The 12295-nt window shown below is 35.9% G+C and overlaps 1 protein-coding gene across 2 annotated transcripts in view; it reads right to left on the bottom strand.

The window, feature by feature from the left end:
* Positions 1 to 1130: 1130 nt before the first annotated feature.
* LYST (lysosomal trafficking regulator) overlaps positions 1131 to 12295 on the bottom strand; it is a 114916-nt gene continuing 103751 nt past the window's right edge. For both annotated transcript variants that reach the window (XM_075043231.1, XM_075043232.1), the window contains 9 exons: positions 11553 to 11783; positions 10658 to 10847; positions 9585 to 9721; positions 8735 to 8833; positions 5062 to 5201; positions 4653 to 4750; positions 3798 to 3954; positions 3514 to 3585; positions 1131 to 2128 (listed from right to left, as the gene is read on the bottom strand). In XM_075043231.1, coding sequence (XP_074899332.1) covers positions 1990 to 2128; positions 3514 to 3585; positions 3798 to 3954; positions 4653 to 4750; positions 5062 to 5201; positions 8735 to 8833; positions 9585 to 9721; positions 10658 to 10847; positions 11553 to 11783 — 1263 coding nt within the window. In that variant the 3' untranslated portion in view covers positions 1131 to 1989. The remainder of the gene's footprint in view (positions 2129 to 3513; positions 3586 to 3797; positions 3955 to 4652; positions 4751 to 5061; positions 5202 to 8734; positions 8834 to 9584; positions 9722 to 10657; positions 10848 to 11552; positions 11784 to 12295) is intronic.

Here is a 12295-nt window from a genome sequence, read left to right as displayed (position 1 = left end):
TATATACAAAGACAGTGTGGAATGTGACATTTACAGGAAATTTCAGTACATCATGCACAGATACTATTGCAATGTTATTTTAATAGTTCCAGAATGTTAAGCTGAATAAATATTCCTTGCTTCAAAAAATCATTTTTACTTTTACATAAAAATATATAATATTGCACTCTTTACAAGGCCAGCAATTTTGCATATTGATTTGTAACAAGTGGAATTCTACTTTATAAAAATAAGCCTTTGTGAGCAACACCCCAAACCAGGGAGCACAAAAGTACCCCCAAACCACAATATTTGTGTTTTTTTCTCTTAAATAAAGCACATCACTTCAACACGAGCCAGGAAGCTTTTCAGTCTGTATTTGTACCTTACATTAACATTTAGACAGTGAAAAACATGACTAAAGCCATCCCATACAATGCTGCTACAATATATGCAGTTTAAAATTCAATTCATACAGTATGTAACTACTTCCTTAATTGAACCAAAGATCAGCCTGTGTGTCATGGACTATGAGAATATTTTTCTTAAGTTTTTCTAGTTTGAAAACTTCTTCATTCAGGAAGTTGCAAGAATTTCTGAAGACTATTTGGAATTTTCAAAAGAAGTGTAAACACTTCTTGTGTGTCTATCATCTTCATCACAACTTGACAATTTCATATCTAGTGTTTTGAAGGCAGATGAACCTTAAACATGAGAAGATATAGCAGTTTGTCTGTATGGCGACAGCAGAACATGTCACTGATGAAAAAGCAAAGCAATTTAAAAGAAAAATGTAACTACATTAGACTTGCGTAGCATTCTTGTTTTACCATTTGCATGACTAGTAGGCACTCATTCATGGTGTCAGGTTTAGAGGTCTTCAAATCCATCAACTGAAATGTTAATTTTTGGTCTGGCCCAAGAATTCAAATTTGTTAAGCCTTTCACAAGGGAGGCTTATTTTTTTCCCCTCAAAAAATAGCACCTAGGAATAAATAACATATTTGCACAGTGTATCTGTGTAAACTCTTCCAAATCATCTGATGCCTATGAACATTGATTATTCAAGCAGTTAGATTCAAACATTTTACAGTGTATTGAACTTCAATGACACTAGAACTGGAGCACATCTGTGCCTTCTTTAACACCTGTTTGTTTTGTTTTTTTTTTTTTAGAGCTCTGGAAGATAAGCTGTGTGTGTATATAATATATATTCTACCACAGAATTGCAATAACTAAGTGTTACAAAGTTAGGGAGTTAACACTACATTAAAAAACAAAACCAAAATGTGATCTAACTATTGCTTCATGATGCCGTGAGGTGTCTACCCATCACTAAGACAAAAATATTTTATTTTTACCTGTTGTAAAGACTAACAGAGAAGATGGCAAAAATTACAAATATAAAGGTAACAAACTCAATTTTTAGCATTACAATACCATAAGATGGTGCAAAAAGCACCTACTAACTTCTTTGCTTCTCAAAAAAAGCAATTTTAAGTGGTCTTGGATTTTTAAGTTTGGGGTTGCTTATCCCAGAGCTAACTATACTACTCTCAACTAATCAGATATACATATGCTGACATTTTAACAGATATTTATGGAACTTTATGCTACTGATATTTTACAACATAAGAGGGGGAATAAGCATTATCAGTCAATTTTTTTAAATACTTCTGTCCAAGAAGTGATTTAAAAAAAATACTATTATATTTTATATTGCAGCATTTTGACTTATATGTTAGAGTATTTATGAGTCACTTTGCTGGTATTGGAGTACATGACCAGAGCTTCCTGGTGACCTGGATATGCTTCAAGTTTGTGAATATACATATGCAACTTTACAACCACCTTAGCCTTAGACTGCTCTTTTTAAAAAAAAAAAAAAAAATCTATCCAGTCATTCTAGAGACATTCAAACTACTTCAAAATCCAGTTAAATAAGAGATTCTATAATCTATTTTGGATTTAAAGTGCATCAGAGACATGAGTTAGCAGCAAAAATAGTCATCATCCAGCCGCATAGCTGCTAAGGAATGAATAGAACATGGGTAACTTCAAGCGCTGCTGGTCCTTGCGACACCAAGCTATAACATTTCCATCACTATTAGCTGTGAACAAGTGATGACCATCACAGGAAAATGTAAGGCTGAAAAACAAGAAGACAATCTATTTTTGTATCAGATTCAGCTACTTAAAATGCTAGAAGACATTAAAAACCCGTATAAGAATACAGCCAAAGATTAGCTCTCAGTGGAGACACAGTGAGTACATTAACACAGTAATATGTTTGCATACACCTGCTTATTCATTTTTGTAACCAAACAGGCTGAACTACAGCTTTGTCCAGCACTTCAACATGCCATGCAGTTTAGTACTCATTTCTTTGCAGCATCAAAGAAAAGGGTAGGATCAGTAGCAGCATCCTAGTCTCTCCCTGGGCTGCCCCTTCTACTTCTGAAAGGAAGGCTTTTCAGCAACAGAAAACAGTGCCCTCTGAACTTGCTTGCTGACAAAGGCAGAAACTAAATCCATCAGATTTCATGGCTCAGCATAGGACTTTTGTTCAGCCAGGCATTTCTTGAGCTATAACAGTAGTAAAGCCCTTCAGTCATGTCATGGGTAATGTTAGAGAACATGAAGGTCAGCATCCATTTTCTGTCTCATTTAAGCAGGAAACTTTAAATTATTCAATAGCTACTAAATCATTATCAACAAGCTTTGTGAAAGATGCTTCTTAAAGGAGGTAACAGAAAGACAATAACTGCTATGAGACGATGTTTTTCATTTCTAAGAAATGGCAATTAGTGGTTTGGGTTTTAAATGATATTTCAGCAATAGTCAAAACAAAATTTTTCAGAGTGATTTGTTACTATGCTAACATAAAGATGATAAAATTCTGGCATAACTCTAAGACCTCTGTGCAGACTACTGTACCACTGGGGATATCAAAGATTTCATCCTTTGACTGTGTTCTGAAAACACTTTAGCATGAGAATAATTCTGCTTATATAAATCATCAAGGGGACCCAGAGAAAATTACACAAGACTCCAAAATGGCAGCTTCCAGGCTCCTCTGTGTTTCCTTTACTCCTTTCTCCACCATTTCCCTCCAGCATCAGGAAAAAAAAGTCAGGGAAAGTGCAGGTTTTTTATTTATTTCTGAGGGAGAAAAAACTCTTGTCTATTTGAGTCTGACAAAGTTAATATCTCATGATTTCTACACAGATTCTGGGGCAAAAATATTAAACTTAAGCATAAGAAGAGTAGTTATTGTTCAGTTCTCAAGGGAATCCTGCTAATTTCTATCTTCCAGCAACAGAACCTAGTTATTACTGTCATTACAAATACAGTACACGTGCTCATTTTGCTTTCATGAATAATTAGTAGGATTGCATTGCTCTTTTTAGACATGGGTGTTTACCTCCTGTTCTCATGTCAAATCCATGTTCAACACTCCAGGCTATTTCATTTGTTTTTGTTTTTTTTTCCAAAGAGAAAAATCCATTTATTGTATACTTAAGATCTTTTTACCTTACAATGGGTTTGGCTGACTTCGAAAATGTTATTTCTCGTACTGGCTTCAAGTCCCATGTACTCCACAGTCTGAAAGAAAGAGTAATTTTTCTTCACATTTAATTCCACAAATATTTCAGTGATAAAAATAACATATTTAGCAACTACTAAGATTGGAAGCTGAACAACAGCTTGTCCACCTTCTTTAAAGCCAAATACCAGCATGATGTTTAGCTACATACTCTCAAACTGTAAGCCTAAGTTATAAAGCATTTTAATAAATAAAAGTTTCAAATGCTTACCTCACAACTCCATTTTCAAGCCCCCCTGCAATCACATTGACAGACACTCCTTCAGGCTGGTTAGAGAAAGCAACAGAGCAAATACTTTCCCTGCAGTGTACATGTCCCACGAGATCACCATTAACTGTCCAAAGTCTCAAATCACTACCTCCTCCAACTGCAATAGAACATAGCATGGAAGTATTAAAAAAATCTAGACCACAGCTAGGTCTATGCAACAGAATCTTATGTGTTAAAGAATTCAACTTCTTGAAAGATCAGAAGGTTTAAATGACTCGGAATGATGTGTGCTGCAGTAAACAATTACTTCTTCCCTCCTTTTGTGACAGGGAGCATGCAAACCACCAAGCTACTGCAGTGATTTAGAAGACATTACTTCATATTTATGGAACACTGTACTTACAAAATGCGATAAGAATTTACTTTTAATGACTAATTTTCATGTACTACTAACAAGGAAGCACTAAGAGGGAATTCATACTATCTACTTTAAACAGCTAGTTCTTGTATCCTGGCTTACATTTCAAGCAAAATACTTGAAAGTAGAGAGCACAGTTATCTTACCTGGTTATCTGAGATTATTTGATTCTATCAAAGAACTAATAACCCAGCTACTGCTTTGTCTTAGAAGGGATTCAAACTCATGTCCCTTACCAATTAAAGAAGAATACAACTTTTCCAGAAAAAAAATTGGTCTGCGAGCTACAGAAATGGAGTTGAAAGTCTCCATGTCAGTTTAAAATCTAAATATTATGTTTCTGAAACTGCCAGAATAATATCCCCTTGTCCTTTAATGCTATAGACTGTGCTATTTTTTGTGCAAGTCAAAACAGCTTTCTTGACTGCCAAATATACCTGAATCACAAACTGTTGCAATATCACCAGTTGTTTCACTAGCTGAAACTGCAGTCACAGGACTCTTGTGTCCAGCCAGGCTCTGGACATAGCACAGCCTAAAGGAAATAAAGAGAACAAGCCTAAAGTTCAGAGTCAAACACAGAAGTTATTTGAGGAAAACATTTAAGAGTTATATTAATTTCAGTCAACATTTTGCATGATGATGGTATTTTTCATATTAATTCTAGAATTTCAGCACCCTTCAGAAAAAACAAACAAACAAACAAAAAACCAGTGAAAGTTTGACTTCACATTAAGATATACATGGAACAAATTCAGTTAACTTTAAAAGGGTAAAGATACCCAGAAGTTGGAAAACAGGTATTTAAAAGAAAGCCTTTCGAAAAAGTTACATATATACTTGTACCTGTTCAAATCCCATATGATGCAGGTTCCATCTTTGCTGACACTTATCATTACACTGTATGGTTTGCACACAAACAAGCTTGTTATTTCTGCTGTGTGACCATACAGATGGACTTGTGATTCCATTTCTATCTCTGAAGGCTGAAAAACAGCAAGATAAAACATGAACTCTCATGAAAAAGAAAATTAAAGTCTTTTTTTTTTTTCTGAAAAGGATAAGCCTAGGGACAAGTTTAATTCTTAGATTTAAAAAAAATGGTTCCCATTGCTTTTCATTGCACCAGTTTAGCAACATTGTTAATGCTTTACTATTTTTAAGGCTTTATAATGCAATAAGCCATACATATCATTATGTTCAACTTTTTGCTTCCAGTGCTTTCAAAGCAAACATTTTGATGTGGTCCAATGAATTGAAATGAAGAACTATTGTACTACTTCTGTCTCAATTACACACCCTGAAATAGGCTGATTTGCTTTCTGCAAGACTGCAATTTCCACACGACAGCAAAACGACAGTCCTCAATATTTTAGCATCTAGAGGAAACACTTGGAAACACAGAAGGAAAACCCAGCTCAGCAGTTATCATTGAGTACAGTAAATCACTGGGAATTCCTCAAGTTGGTGCCAAGTCCTTCAGCAATACAAAGTTGGAAAAATATGCAGGAAGTCAAGTTTAAATATAGAAACTGCTAGGTAAAAATTAAAGCAGCAAATTTAACACCAAATAACACTTCTTATTCAAGTTATATCATTGGAAATGATTCAGACTTCCTGAAAACTGGCTAAGTTGAAGGAGCTGCTTAATCAGAATACTAATGCTTTAATTAAGACAACTTGCTGAACAGATACTACAATAATCTTTGTAGAAGAAAGGAACATTTTTCTGCTTGTTTCCTCACACGTGTCAGAGTACATTGTCTGCATTTTTGTATGAGGGTACAGGATGCATATGGCAGGTCCACAAAAAGCTTGAGAGTAGAAATAGACAAGATAAAAATATACATATGCTTAACTCTTAAGTTTGTAGAAAATGTACATGTCTTTCTGCACTAAAAAGGACAACATTCTATGTAATATTGCAAAAGTCAATACTTTTAGACAACAGGAAGATTTTTGCTCTTGCTACTAAGCATCTCATCCAATTAAGACACAGTTAAGAAAGTATCCCCTTGTCATTCTCAGAACAGTGTGGTATCTCACATATGGAGATCCTTCTTTAATCCTCACTCAGTTTAGAGAACAAAAATTATACCAATTTTTTCCATAACAGCAACACTTGAGACTTCTGATTTTCTCAAGAACTGATTTTGATAACCCTTTTACTGTGCTCCTATCTCCTTTAAGTGTTTGCTGTTGATCTGCATTTCAACACTTGAACTGAAAGTAGGATTCACCTTTAGCAGCTTCCCTCTGTAGTACTAACAGCAATGGTTTATTGATTCTTCACTGGGTTATTGTAATAATATTGTAAATTTGTAATGAGACAATCTGGAAAGTTAGCATCAACTGTATTAAGGTCTAATAAGTTATGAAATAATTACCTCATGCCTAAAATACCATCCCCTTTTTACTTCCCACTTGCTTTTAGATGACAACCACTAAAACAGTATCTAGATGTGGAAAAACATGCATGTACATATCTACCTTTAAATAGCAGTTCCTTCTGTTGGTTACCCCAAATGATTGCCTATGACACTTGAGTGGAGAATTTAAATGATCACTGCCCAGTTTTACTCAAACAGATCATTAAAGTGCTCTCTTTCTGTTAGCAGAACAGCTCTAGTAGTCAGCAAGTGAAGGCTGGAGTAATTTGTACATCCAGAAACCCTTGGCTGAAGTTTTCATGAAGGTATGACTTATTGTCAAGATAGATCACAGTTTCAAAGCAGTACTTCATTAGTTTTTTTGATCATCTTAAATGAAGGATAGGAAAAACAGAGCATCTGAAGTATAGCATGGAGGTATTTTTGACATCTGACAGCATGCCTTTGAATTCCCATATCTAATTAACAACACGATTGCTGTTTTATGCCTATGCATTGAATTTACATAAATGTGAAACAGGGCAAAATATTCATGTTTCAAGTACTGCATTATAACAGACTGTTCACTTTATCACCAAACAGCTGACAAGATGCATACAGAACAGATGCTAGGAAGCACATTTGCATTCCCTGCAGCCCTGACTTGGGTAACTGACTCAACAACAGGAGCTACAAAATTGGCACAAGGTCAGTCTGCCTGGGGCATGTAAAACTGTCAGTGCTGAGAAATTCAGCAAAGATGGTCTCAAAGACAACATTTGTGCAGCTGAACAAAAATCACTTGTTTCTAGGAAAGGCAGGGAACTGCAGAATCATAACCCCACTACTAGTTTCTTTTTAGCATTGCAGAAGGCAAGTATACTGAATTTCTGTTTTAGTACCTCAAAAAATTTTTACTGGAATCCAAATCTCAGTACAGGTTATTTACAAGTTCACTCTTCTGGTGAGCAGTTAAGGTGCCTGACTTAAGATTCAACTGACTGAAGCTTGCAGGCTTCAAGCTCTACTTCATTTTTTTAAACTCAGAGCGCTGCTGAGCTCAGGAAGTCCGAGTGGCAGATCACCAGAAACTGGAAGTAAGCCAAGGAAGAAATCACTGTACGTTTGTGCTCTTCCCAGTCTAAGCATCTGCTGTTTGCCACTGTTGAAAAGAAGAAACTGAGTAGGCATAGCAGATCATACCAAGGTTTCCTCTAGCCCATGCTAATGTAGTGATTCAAGACCATCAAGGAGTACAATACTACAAATGTGTTTGCCAATACCTGTACCTGTACCAAGCTAAATTTGAGAAATCACTTTAGTTGTTTCTATGGTAATCCTGTAGACACACCTAAATTACCTGTCAAGAAAGTTGCAAACTCTTTGTTAAAGCTATGAAGAGTAGAAGTTACTGCTGGAGAAAGTAAGACAGAAGCTCAGAAACTCAGTCTAAACCGGAAGATTAATTTCGAGTTCTATTTATGCTTTCATACCATGCCTATTACCGCATAGTATCAGGGCGATTTCTACTAGTATCTCAGTATCTTCTACTAATGCATTAAGTAATGGAAGTTACTTTTCTCCCTTCCCTCCTCACAGCTTTTCCCTTGGGGAATATGACAAAGTGAAGAGGCTTAGTGGTTAATATGTACACTGCCTGAGATTTCATCCTGGCTCTCTGTAGTATAAGTGCCTTCTGCATTTGAAATGTTGTTTACTTTGGGGAAATGCATTCCAATGTTTCAGTTAAGGCTTTGAAAGGCTCTGTCTCCTTCACAGAAAAAGTTACTCCGTAATGTAGGGAGCTTCATCATGCCAGAGAGCTTCAATTAATTCCAAGCCCTAGTCTGAATACAGTCAGAGCTGTATGTGTAATCAGTTATGCACCCAGATGATGAGGGCTGACTAAAGGCTAGCAGTATGTGAACGACAGCTTAAGAAAAACCCACAAATAAACATGCTGAGATATATCTATTTAACAATGTCAAAGAGGATCCTTCAAAAATAAATACTAAACAAGCACCTGATCTTTTTGGCAATTGTCCTGAATAACATATTCCCCTTTTCTCATTTTTTCTGTTTAAAAAAAAAGAGTGTAGTAGTGAATACAGCTAAATCCTTAAATATAAAACCTATACAATGGAACTTACCGTATTGCTAGTGAATCTGTTCATATATGCTGTGATGACACCGGATTTACTACCTGTGAACAACTGACAACTGTCTGGCACCCAAGCACAACTTGTTACCTTGGAAAGACAAAACAAAGCCAGAAAAGGTTAGAACAGAAACTATTCTAACTGCTGTTTTCATTATGCCATAGCATTTGGTCAAACTGATTCTTTATTGGTTATCCTAAGAAGAGCCAGGTAAAATACCTAAGCTAAAGAAATCCAAGAGTTAAAATATACCTACTCTGGGTCATATTTGTTACTACTTCAGAAACAAAGTAGAGAGGGAAATTCTGTGCAGCCCAGAATTCACATCTAAAGAGCAGTAAACTACTGCAGACTTCTAGATCTGCAGCCACATCATCAGCCAAAATCTTTTCAGTAGAATCTCACCAACCATTGGAGTGTAACAGAGATTATGCAGTGTTCCCTAACAATCTTTTAGACAATCTTTTTCAGAGGAATCCTAAACTATAGTGAAGTTCTACTTCTAATGTGAGGCATCTATAATCTTTTCCTGTATTCATTTTCTTGGCCCAGAACTTAAGCTTTTATAAATTCACACCAATATTCCATATGAGGGAAAAACTATAAAAATCGAATGCATTCAAAAGTGATCTTTACCTAGTACAGGAACACATCCAGGAACAACATACACTGGAGCAATGAGAGACATGTTCCAAAGGAGAATAAAACAGATTAAACACAGTTGTGTTCGGATGCTCATCTCCAAGAAAAATGAAAGCAAGAGTACCTATTGCCAAGTCAGGCCACCACCTGAACTAGCAATATTAAATTGAAGACCAAGAGACTGATTTTTTTTTTTTACCTGATGGAACTGTGAACTCTGTATAAAATTTACTGGAGGTTCACTTTGCTTGCTTTTCAGTCGTAAAATGTTATCAGCATACCCCCAGCTCAGGATAGCTGACCACTGAATATCAGTACTGTGCATGCTTCTCACACCTGGAAGAAGGCATATAATATTGCAGAAGGCATATAATATTGCATCACATATGCAACCAAAGAGTTGATCACTTTGATAGTCAACAATAAAAATTTCAGGTCCACGTTTTACTATAAGTTAGAACATAAAAACCCCCAAAGTTTCAAAATAAGGTATTTTCTGTTAGGCTATGGCTTAACCTGTAATGTATTGTAAACAAACTTAGTTTTCAGAGACTACGTAAACATTCAATGTTCTCCAAAGACAGTTTGCAACCTGGACAAAGCTCTTTTGAAGACATGTTGCATCTATTGGGAGTGGAGAAAAAGACAAGAGGCTGACAATACTTCCCAGCTAGAAAAATGATTGTTCCTAACTTCAAGGAGAATGTTACTTATTTTTGTTGACTAAATGTGAAGCTGTTTATTTTTAAACAAAACCTTCACTAGTACACATTACAATGAAAACAAAAAGACAAATATGAGGACCTGTTTGTACATTATCAATAAGAATTCTTCCAAGGAGTTTATCTGAAAGCAGAAGATCCTTCACCTCTGCTTTTTACTGAACTTTCCTCATTCTCTGCCTCTAAAAACCGTTCCTTTAATTCTCCTTTCTGTTGCCACATGTTCTTTTCATCTCTTCTTCAGGTTTTTTTTGGACTGAATCTGCTGGCAAGTTCTAAAGTTAAATCCTTATGCTTCAGTCACTTTAATGAAAAATATCAACTTAATTACAGGATCCCTCTATGTCATTTTGAAAATTACAGGTAAAATCCACCCTCCAGGAAAGACACCACACATGTGGAAGCTGTTACTCGATTTATAAATCAATCTTTGGAAAAAGTGACTAAACTTGGGAATTCTGCTGGAGAAGAATAGTAGCATCAGATTTAATTTTTTTATGGCTCATTTTCACATGTATTGTGCATGCAGAGAATAAGCACAAATTCATACCTTGCTCCTTGCTATATATCATCAAAAGGCAAAACTTGCGGGACAAACCGCAGATAGCTTTAGTTGGTAAAGCCTGGAGAGAGCCAAACCTTTCTCCATGTGGTTGGCTAAAGCAGACAACAGGATCTGGAGCACTTGGGGAACCAACATATTCCCCCCACTTCAAGCCTTTTATCCATGGTAATGGACTCTAAAACAAATACAAATAAGGTTCAAATTAAAAGGTGGTAGAAAGTTTTCAGAAAAATATTATCTTTTTAGTAAGGGAGAATCATTCCTATCACATCCCTTATAAGCAATCGCATAGTAAGGACTGCTGAAGTATTCTAAAAATACCAGGAAGACAAGTATGAAGCACTGTAGTATCATCAGCTGAACTATTAGCTTTAAGGGAGTTCTCCCACTTCTTTAAAGACTGAGATAGCAAGCTTGTAGTTCAGGTAGTTTAGTGAAAAATACCAATTTCTTTAAATGCAAGAATTCAGTTTCTTACTGGACTTTAGGGAAAACAAGTGTTTGAAGTGAAGAAAGTTGAACTGTCCTACAGACAATGAAAAAGTTGAGGATGGAAGAAAGCACAATGTGCGTTTACCTACTATAGGTTTGCACACAGATTCCAGAATTCATCACTGAAAGTATGAAACTGGTTAAGTGAAATGCTTTCCAACACGTATTTGCTATAACCAAGATAAATTCAGCTCTTAGTTTGACACAAAATACATCACAAATGCACGAAAATAATTTTCACTATCACTTGACTAATTTTGTGTATTTCCTCTACAGTACAATATGGGTAGTAAGTTGCAGTTTTAGGAAGGAAACTGTAAACATGAGGGTACAATAATTACAGCATATGAATGTTAATTAAACCATCTTGCATATCAAAATGACATACTGGATATATTATTTCTTTACTGTGTTCTCTGGTTTCTCTGAAAGCAAACTGCACTAGTAATCCCATGGCAGCAGGAAGTTCTCCTTCCATGATAAGCCTGGATCCAGGTCTGCTAACATGTGCTGAAGGGAACAGCTGGCGAGGTGTCTGCCCATACGTTTTTATCATTGTTTCAAGGGCTCTTCTCTGAACAGGATCCTCAACAGCAGAAACATCCATCCCAAAATAGGTCTAGAGAGGAAAAAAAAAAAAAGGGGAGGGGCAAGAATAAGCTTGTCCAGTTTGTCTTTGGGAAAGATTTATCAACACATACACGCAAATTTAAAGGCAGGCTCTTCATTAGTTTGGTTAAGACTTGGACCAGAAGCCATCCCACAATGGCTGTGCTGACTAAAGAGCCACTGAGAAGAGTAATCTTGTTACCACTTCTTTACTGGAGATAACTACCAGTTTAAGATTTATCATGTGAGCTGTTCCTACATGTATTCCATGACTGATTTCTGTTAAAAAGGTTTTCTTAATAGACTTTTACTAATCTGTGCAAAACCAGAAGGGTTGCCGATGATAAACAAAAAATTGACACAGTTCGTTCTCTGTACTTTTTAATTAGCGTATTAAAGCTCTGGTTTGGGGTGGGGAGGGAGGAAGAACCTTCATATTTCAGGAGAGTGGAAATTCTTTCCTTTCTCTACTTGTCTTTTTCATACCTCTAATTGTGTACCTCATACTTTTCCTCAGTCACA

Source organism: Buteo buteo, chromosome 12, assembly GCF_964188355.1.
Source record: "Buteo buteo chromosome 12, bButBut1.hap1.1, whole genome shotgun sequence".
NCBI lineage: Eukaryota > Metazoa > Chordata > Aves > Accipitriformes > Accipitridae > Buteo > Buteo buteo.
This window is presented reverse-complemented; position numbering and strand designations above follow the sequence as displayed.